This window comes from Poecilia latipinna, unplaced genomic scaffold (assembly GCF_001443285.1).
Source record: "Poecilia latipinna isolate Pla-1442-1.1 unplaced genomic scaffold, P_latipinna-1.0 Scaffold849, whole genome shotgun sequence".
NCBI classification, from domain to species: domain Eukaryota; kingdom Metazoa; phylum Chordata; class Actinopteri; order Cyprinodontiformes; family Poeciliidae; genus Poecilia; species Poecilia latipinna.
Window position 1 is genome coordinate 201,258 of NW_015113465.1, and position 9,754 is coordinate 211,011.

Here is a 9,754-nt window from a genome sequence, read left to right on the forward strand (position 1 = left end):
TTTATGAATAAAAGTATTATATTGCAGCTGTATTCACTGAACCAGTGCTTCCTTGTTTTGCTCCAAGTACATCTGCAAGACTTATTGATTCTCAAATTTAGGTCTGGACTTTTACTAGGCCATTCTGACACATGAATATGCTTTGATGCTTTGATCTAATGTATATCTGACTGTGTGTTTAGTATTCTTGGTCACGCCTGTATTTAGCTCTATCTTTCCATCAACTCTGACAAGCTTTATTGTTCCTGCTGAAAAATATAACTTGCTGCTGGTGCATCTCCATTTACCCACTGTGGGACTAGAAATATTTAATTTAATACATATTATCATTTAAGGCCAGAAAACAACAGAAGTTGGATTACAAAAAACAACATTCCTTGTTCCAACATGAATAATTTTCCATTTTGTACATTCTTTGCAAATATATATTAAAAACCTTTTGTGTTACCTTTATATGTGATAATATAGCCAGAAACATTATTAGTCAGTTTGGCGTACTGTTTTCTAATCTAACCCTGCATAAAACTACCTGAAGTATATTTTCATAAAGCTATTTGTTCACTAATGTTACTTAAATATCTGAAAGAAAAGCTGGATTTATATTCAGATTAAACTACAAACAGGTGAGATCTCTTAATTACATGGCCTACATGAAGGCATTTGGGTGTGCTGAATTTTATTTAGGGGTACCAGAGTTAAAAGGGTTTTGAAGTTTAAAGCAGATCATTATTTCTAAGTTCGATTTAACGTTGTGTATCATTCTCCTTTGGCAGTGGCGCTTCTTTCTGTTTATCATAAAATCCTAATAAATCACATTAATGTTTGTTGATCTGATGTGATAAAAATTTATTTTATTTCTTAAACCAGCAAATATGAAAGAAAAAAAATGCCTTCACTCAGATCAAAATCTGCATTTCAGTTCTGTTTTAATGTAGTTTATCTTTTCGTACGTTTTGAAATGTATTCTCATAACTAAAAACAAGTAAAGCTTCGTGTTGTGGCCTGATAATTTGTGTTTTAAAGTTAATTTAACAAGAATGAACATGAAGTCACCCCACCCGCCCTGCCTCTCTGTCCCAGCAGATGAAGCCGCTTCCACCCGCCAAATGAGGAAATCACGCCTGACGCCAAACAGCTGGCTTATCAGCAGAACAACAACCTGAAACGTCCAAATAATGAAATAATAAGAAAAAAAAAAAAACAACTTTCAGTCAGTGTATATTTTCTCTGCTTGTATTTCCATCTCCTTCCCTGCTTGCCAGGGTCGCTGTCTTCCACTCCTCTGCTCTCCCTTCCCACTCTCCCAGGTACACGCCCTTTGACTTGTGAGGGGGGAAAACTTTTAAGGACAGGAGGGAGGGTGGGGGGAAGCGAGCCCAAATCACGGAAGAGATTCTGCAGTCCTACTAGTTTGGCAAGTCCACAGGGCTCAAAGCAGCGCAGAAAAAAGGCGGAGGAGAGCTCCGAAAGTCACTTTTGGCGCACATTTTACACAGTTCTCTTCTCCCGCAGACGGTAAAACGGTGAGTTTGGATGTTTTTCTTTTGGTTTACTGTAAGTGTTTCCTGCATGGAAGCGGCGTTTTTTTTTTCTTTACTTTTTCTTTTTTTTCTCTCCTGTTGCCACGTTTCGATAAACTCCCGCAAGAGGCTCCCTGCTCCTGTCTGACTGCAGGAACCGTTCACTGGCTGCTGTCCTACAAAGCGCAACTTTCCTACAAAGTTGTAGAAGGAAAAATCTAACTATTTAATTTATATTTGCTAACTTTTTTTTTTTTTTTTACTTCTCGTTGCGCTCACATCCATATCAGATTAACGTGAAGATGTTTTAATATAGACTTGAACTGAGTGATCAGCTGCAAACAGTTGATCTAAAATCCAGGTGATCTGAACCTAACCTACCCACCAGGTGTTCGAGTAAAGGGCGCAACTTTTACGTCCTGCTTTTATTGAGCAGGAAGCCGAGAGCAACATTTTGTATCTGGTTTTCTCTCTATTATTATTTTTTGTTAGTTTTTAAACCAATCCGTTAATCATGAGTCCTTGCGCACACCCACGGGTCTGGATGCGTGGATTTTACTTGGGTGGGAGACGGTGACTCTTCCCGCTGTTTATAGCCACAGCCCGACTTGTTCCTCTGTTAATATTTCATGCCACACCAGCGGTAGTATTGTCATTACTCTGCGCACGGACCGTATCACGTTCACCCGTTGTTGTTTTTCTTCTTCTTCTTTTTGAAACGCAACACCCAATCCCCCGTAGGGTCTCTGCGGCGAAACGCGAAACTCTCGGTTGTAGGACTTTGCGTTTAATTATTTGCGCTGTTGTGTTTTGCTCTTTTTTTTTTGTTCTTTTTTTTGAAGGAGTAGATAAATGACATTGATTAAATTGAATTGGATGCTATTTTTTCCTGAATGTGGGGAATATGTTTATCTATACTTGTTCATAGAAAGTACCCGGCAGTGTCGGGAGAAGGGTGGAAGATGTGTGTGTGGATACGAGGCCCCTGTGTACTGAGGGCTGGAAGGGCGTGTCAGGCACAGGAAGAAGTCCCCTAAAGTCCCAGCTGAGCTCAGGATCACTTTAAGTGTTTGGATTACTTTGACAACTAGGAGTGGTTACGCAGCACTTATGTATACTCTTGAGCTCTTGGTCTTTTTTTTTTTTCTGTGTCCAATTTGCAAAGTCGGCCTAAGGCAAAAGCTTTCTTGGATGCTGTAACTGTAGGCAGCTTGGATATGATATTTAGTGATATATTTGACGTATTTCATTAACCATATTCTCCCTCTGTCAGCCCTCACACTAAAACTTATGTAGAGTTTAGGAAGTTTCAGAGGCACCTTGATGATTGAAAAGACTGGCACAAGAGAGTTAATCATGACCAATATTTCAATACTTTACAAATATTACAGCTTCAAAGTTTGTTAGTACAGTGCAGCCCTGCCTCAAGTCTGTAGTTGTTGTTTTTTTGTAAATAATATTATAAACCTGGTTAAAGCAACAGTATGTTACGTTTAGAAAAAAAATGATGTATTTTTTTACATATTTGTTGAAACTGTCTTCTATTATATCTGGTATGAGGCAGATAATCTGTGAAAAAAAAAATCCAGTTTCTCTGCGTTCTCCCAGTTTTGATAGAAACAACCAGCCGAGCCAGGAGGAGAATCTTAGGGCTGTCAATCACCCCTCCCTGCAGCGCTGCTCACTCCACCCTCTTGCTTCAGCCTGTCATGAATGCTAAAGCTAGTTAGCATGGCCACCAATAACGGCAGATAAACAGTTTTCCTGTAAGGATAAGTTGTTTCCCCACCTCTTACACATTTAACAGTGAGTACATGAGATTGATTCACAGCGCTAAGGCCCTCCCTCTGGCTCTGATTGGTTGCTTTCCTTCAGACAGCAATACCAGCTAGGTAAGGAAGTGGAGGAGCTTGATCTTTTCACAGATTATCTGTCTCATAAGAAACTATCACAACATGGTGGCAGTTTTAACAAATTTGCAAAAAAATAACATATTTGTTATAAAAGTTACACACTGCACTTTTAAACTTTTCTTTTTGCAGTCAGAATTACTTTCTCTGTATTTCATGCACAGACCTGACACTGTTGTTAGTGATCAAGATCCTAAAGTTAGGTGGGAACATTGTGATTTTGGCAATTAAAAAAAAGAAATGACCAAACTCACATCAGTCAACTTTTGAAAATATTTGGTTGCTTACAAAAGAAGTTCAACAAAGAATCAGAACGGTTATTCTTTAAAAAAAAAAAAAAAAAAATCCTGTCAAAATTTCAAGCTACACATATAACAAATAAAAAACCCTGAAACTGTGTTACTACTTTTGGTTTCAATACCAACAACTTGAATCCAAGTAGTTTGTTGTGATTGTGATATTTCACACATCCATATTGACAGATGTAAAATGCAGCTGCAAAGAAACTACCGATAAAAGACAAATTTCCATTGAAATCGAGTCCTCCCTTTAGCTCTACCGCCTCAAAACTGAAGCACTTCTTTACTCCAAACTCTACTGCCAGACCAAACCTGGCAATTTATTACATTACATTAATTAAAAAATTACAGAGGCAAGCACTGGTGTTGGCTCACTAGTGAACCGTGTAATTGATGGGTCACACTGGAGACTCCAAATGGTGGCTGCTGGTTAATGAGCTGGCGTTAAACATTTAAAAAATATACCTAAAAGAGAGAAGTGAAATGTTAGATTCAACAGCTCATAGGTCCCTGTCACTCTATCGGCGTAACGTCACTAACTGGTAATATTTAATGTGCGCTTTGGAAACTGCTTGTCTTTCAGCCTGACATGCACACCAGTAACGTAGATGTCAATATGCTGCCGCAAGCTCTGCTGCATCCTTGTTAAAACAAAGAGTCAACAGTCTCTCCTCACACTGTTTATTTGCTCTGCAGCATTTGAATACCGAAACTGACTGCCGAGCGTGTTTGGCTTCAACGAACATCGTCTCTGCGCTTCAGGGCAAAGCGAGCTCGGAGGTATAGCCTGTAAATTCCTGTCTAAGTGATCTCCGCAGAGAGCAATGAGAGGAATGCCTGCAAACGCGTCGCCCTTACTGGCTAGTTTCAGTCTGTGCAACACGTGAAGATTATGTGTGCATCGGAGGAAGGCTTGGAGTATGATGAGGGACGGACAGGAAGACGGAGAGGGAGGGAGACAGAAGGGCAGACAAGGACTAGGTAATCCCTCTGGTAATCCAAGCTTGCCTGGTAGTTTAGAAAGATCAGATGACCTATCAAAGATCAGAGCCGCCATTGTCCATCGCAGCTCGTCTCTCAATCAGACTCCCTCTCACCTTTTCCACCTACCTCACGTCACTGTTCGTCCCCAACCGCAGATCAGGAGTCTGACAACTGAAACGAAAACTTTGCAGGGATCCTTGGTTTCAGTTTTCTCAGAACATGCACCCGTCTGAAAAAATATGACTTAAAACTCAATATTTATCTAGATAAGTGGTTCCCAAACGATTTCAGAAAAGTGTCTCATTGGTCTTCAAGGTATTTTGACAGATATTTTAAAACAGAAAGTTCTACAGCAAGTTTTTTGTCACGAAATAAGAGAAAATGTTTTTTATCCATTTGCATTGCAATGCTTGTGCTCAAATTATAACTTAAAGTTGAAAAATTTAAGGTAGACAAATGTAAATAAATAAATTGCCCTAAGTCGAAATTCTAAGTTTGAGGTTTTGTTTTTGTTGTTTGGTTTTCTTAACCGCATCCTCAAAATACAACATGGCCGCCTTGCATATAAACAGTTTATTTGCACTTCTGATGATTGTCTCATTAAATGTTTCACATTTAGTTAAAAATGCAGAGAAAAATAAGCTCTTATTGTTAGTCGTTAGTGTGGTCACTGGTCAATCCTACTGGTTTTCAAACTTTTGAACTGGAAGTTGTTTGTTTTGGTCAATCGCACATCCAAATTTAATTGGTAGAGCACCACATGAGTCGCACCAGCACTTATCCCTGGTTTTACCGTTTGTGTTTTAGCTGTGTTTTGTGTTTAAAAAGTTTCAGATCAAAAGTTATAGACAAATGGACTGAAAGATGGATAGATATTAATCTGATCTGTTTCTCTAATGAATGTGTCTTCCTGTATCCCAGACAGGGGAGTCATGGAGGGTGCCATCCAGGCCGTGGTGAAAACCTTCCTGAAGTCATCCAAAGGAAAAGAGAATATAGGAAAGAAAGATTTTCAAAACCTGGTCTCATCCCAGCTCGGCAACATCCTTTCGGTCAGAGCGAACTTCTTTGAACAGTTTATGTAACCGATTCATAACGCTAGTTTTTGTGAGACTGACCAGTTCTAACTTGTATTTGTGAATAATTAGTCAAATTATTGTGTGAAAGAAGTGGACGAGTCTCAGAAAATGTCCAAAAATAACTAAGGCTACGTTCACACAGGAGGTCTTGAAGTTGGATTCTGGTTTTTTTTGTTTTGTTTTTTTTTTTCTTGCGTGGTTGTTCGTACTGCTAATTAAACCTGACTGCAATGAGGCTTTGTGTGAACGGTTTACAACCCCAAAGTGGCCTGCATGCGCAGACGAAGGCTGCTGACGTCACACGGCATGGATGGATCCGTTTATGGATCAATTTCAAAGTTTATTCAGCAACGAGCCATCATTATCGACACAAGATTAACAACACAAAGCAGGATGATAGAAAGAAAGTAAAACCTTTTGTGGACCACTGACTGCAACTTCTGTAGGGAAGTTTGTTTGCATGTGAAGTGGTGGGATTGTGATGTGATGCACTTCAGAGACACAAAAGTCATTCATAAGTTTATAATCCTAATTCTCAGTCGTTTACGCCCAGATTCACCATGTCTGGCTTTTTCTGGTGTTGAATGACGCATGTTTCACATCAATCACGTAAAAGCTGGATAAAATGCAGCATGACCATTCAGACAAATGCTTTAAAAACAGCCAGATATGTATCCGAATTAGCACCAAACACAGAAGTGGCACAAATTGGATTTCTCAGGAGGTGAAAAGATCGCAATTGGGTCGTTCAGACTGCTGTGAAAAAGCCAGTTAAAGGTTGAAAAACCGGCACAAAAGTGAACTTGAGTTGCATTTACCTACTGTGTGAAGGTAGCCTATGTTATGACTGGCTTCTTTTGCTCACTATCATTGTTGACTGACTTGTGGTTGTGTATGTCCAACTTGTAGGGTGCAGACAGCAAGGAAGCGGTCAACAATATGGCCCAGGGACTAGACTCTGACGCTGACGGAAAGGTTGGCTTTGAGGAATACATGAAGCTAATAGGCTACCTGGCCTGCTCACTTAGTGAGCAGCGTGTCCTCAACAAAGAGGAACCTGCAGAAAATAATGCATCCCAACCAGTGCAAAGCTCCCCTGGTGGCGCAGCAGAGCAACCAAAAGAGAACGCAGAGCCAAAGGAGGAACCAAAACCAAAAGAAAACGACGAAACAAAGGCAGACCCGACTGCTGAGGCAACGGTAGAAGCAAAAGCGGACGCAAACGCCGAGGTAAAGGTAGAACCAAAGGTGGAAGGGGAAACCAAGCCAGAGGCAGCTACGGTGGAAGCAGCAGCGTCGGCAGAGGTAAAAGCTACAGAGAAAGACCCAGAAAAAGCTGAGGAAACACCAAAAGCAGAGGAGCCAACAGAGAAGTCGCCTGCTGCTGCTGAGGAGAACGTAGCGGCGAAGACAGAAGAGGCGTCTTCATAGGGGACAATCCACTCCGTCACCAAAATCACACTACAGAAATCAACCCTGCAGAGAAATGTAACATTAATTCCAAAATAATGTGGAAAGCCACTATTTTTATATACATTAAAATACAACAGTTTAAACACAACAGAAACACTATTCCATATATATGATTATGTACATGACAGTAGCGTTGTACTACTTCTACCACTATGTTTATATGTACAGGATGTGCATCCCACTATATAGCACATTTACCTCATTATGATGGTGTACTATGACAGCATGCAGTTGTCCACTTTCATGTGCATGCAGTATCTATGTGAAAGCTTCCCTAGAAACTATGATTTTCCTGCACACTTGACTGAAATAGCTTAATTTACCACTACAATCAACAGGCCTTCCATCCACCCATGCATTCTCTTTCACTTTCTGCCACTTTTCCACTAACAGTAGAGCGAAACGGTTCTTTTGTAAAAGTTTGGCATTAATCACTTTGCCAGGCACGTGTGACTTAAAGGAATAACGGGACATTTTGGGAACTTGCTAACCAAAATTTACGTCAAATTAACTTATCAAATGCTTGATTCTGATCAAATTTAACATTAAAAATAATAATAATAATGATAATAAAATTAACATGCACCGGTAAATCTTACTGATTACATTATGAGCTCTTGTTTTTATTCCACACAGACATAATTTTAAATTAGCCTCTGAAGCTAGCAGTAAGGATAGCTGTTGCTAGCTTAGCTTGTTTTGTACCCTGATAGCATATTATTGTTGTTATTCAACTTGAAAATATTTCTGTATTTGGTGCAGTTAAATATGTTTTTTTAATATTCAGCAGCTTGACACTAAATTGAAAGATACAAATAAGATTTTAAAGTTAGCTTAGCAGTAAGTAGATAGACAGATACAAAATAGCTACTTTCCACTGCTAGCATGGGCTAATGACACATTTAATTTTACTTGGAAGGTGAAAGTTTTGAATTAAAAAAATCACAAATCAACAGGAATATCCCTATTTAGTTAATAGACAAACAAACATACAACCTAAATTTTAATTGTTAGCCTATCAGATTAATACGAATGTTGAGACAGCCATTGCTTCAGTCCTCTGTTAGTTAGCAGGGTGTGTTGCAGCATTTGTACTTTGAAATAGGCATTTTGGTGTTTCAATTTAAACAGGACTTGAAAAACTCTTGATGTTGACATTCTTGTCTGAAAATTCACATCCTTCTCACCAAACCTGGCTTAAAATCCAGCATATCTGCAATATTACAGTGTGTAGATAATCATCTGTATTCTGTTCTGGTGCTTTAAATCCCATTATACGAGTTGTACACAAATTCCACTTATTTTTTTTACTAAGTTGCAGCTAAGTTGGTTATCTCAGTTTTGACTTTAAACGTAGTAGCACATAAAGCTTAGTTTCATTTTCCCCTGATATTGACTTTTTGTTTTGCTTTTGTCCAGTTTGTCCCAGTAAACATGTCCAAATATTCCTTTATTGGATGCACTTAAATAACTTTTTTTGTATTTTTCTCTAAACTAGCAATGTGGCTAATTTAACAACACAATAAACAAACTAATTTGTTAAAGTTCTGCTTGCTTATCTTAATTGTTTTCTCATTGCCAAATTTCCTTTTTTCACTTTTTCTTTGTCTGTTGCCTTCAGTGTGTTCCCTTAACTCAGACTCAGACATTAACTGGGAACTGGAGCGTTGGGTGTGACCTTCGGTTAAATAATTAAGTCACTGAGAGGGAATCTACACCTAAAGGACCAATAAGGTCAAAAAGGGAGCCCAGAATAGTCCTGTGGGAGTGGGCCAGGCACTAGCAGGCCAGGTCAGAAAAGGTTTTTGTGCAACTTTTATGTGTGGAAAGAAAAACGACTGCAACAAACCACCAAAGCTCATCTTATTGGAAATCTTAGGTATCTCGTTTTGAAGCCACCGCAGGTTAACAGTGACCTGCTTCTTCAAACACTTAGCAATGCTACAGCCTGACCTTGATTTTCTAAACTGTGTTGTTGGTTCGAACTCCAGCTGCTTGTTCTTGTGTTTTGTCGGTCACACCCTTGTACCTTTTGAACACCCTGTTTGACCTGCAACTGGATCCTAAGGGCATTAGGCATTGGGAAATTACTGGATTAGGGATTTCATGAGTAACACGCCCAAAGACGCAAACAATTGCATGACAGTAATCCTGGATATGGTGTTTCTCATCCTGCCTGCCGGCGGTTGTGCCTCTTTAAATCAAGGAACAACACTGAGTGTATCATATTACCTTTTGTCTTATAAGCCATTTCACAATTATTTCCACTGCTATTCAAGTTTTTCTTTCGTCTTTACTCCAAAATTTATTGCTAACTCGTCATTTAACCACTGCAGCGATTACTTGCCAAAGTACCAAATTCTGTTCAGTTGTTGCGTTTCCGCAGCTTGCTGCTCCTCCACACATGACTAAAACTACGCATTGTTCCCTATCAGAGCAGGCAGCACTTCATTCAAGTGCCCAGTGAAAATGAGAAAGATAAATAAGCA

The 9,754-nt window shown here is 39.3% G+C and overlaps 1 protein-coding gene across 1 annotated transcript; it reads left to right on the forward strand.

The window, feature by feature from the left end:
* The first annotated feature begins 1,257 nt into the window (after positions 1–1,257).
* On the forward strand, positions 1,258–7,863 carry LOC106956852 (fibrous sheath CABYR-binding protein-like). Its single transcript, XM_015047924.1, has 3 exons — positions 1,258–1,523; positions 5,635–5,765; positions 6,702–7,863. The coding sequence occupies exons 2-3, from the start codon at positions 5,646–5,648 to the stop codon at positions 7,221–7,223; spliced, it is 642 nt and encodes a 213-aa protein (XP_014903410.1). The 5' UTR covers positions 1,258–1,523; positions 5,635–5,645; the 3' UTR covers positions 7,224–7,863.
* Positions 7,864–9,754: the final 1,891 nt, after the last annotated feature.

Bases quoted from the DNA above. Each gene is read 5' to 3' on its own strand.
- LOC106956852 (XM_015047924.1), top strand. From the start codon at position 5,646: ATGGAGGGTGCCATCCAGGCCGTGGTGAAAACCTTCCTGAAGTCATCC. The intron at 5,766-6,701 runs GTCAGAGCGAAC...TCCAACTTGTAG, and splicing joins AGCTCGGCAACATCCTTTCG to GGTGCAGACAGCAAGGAAGC.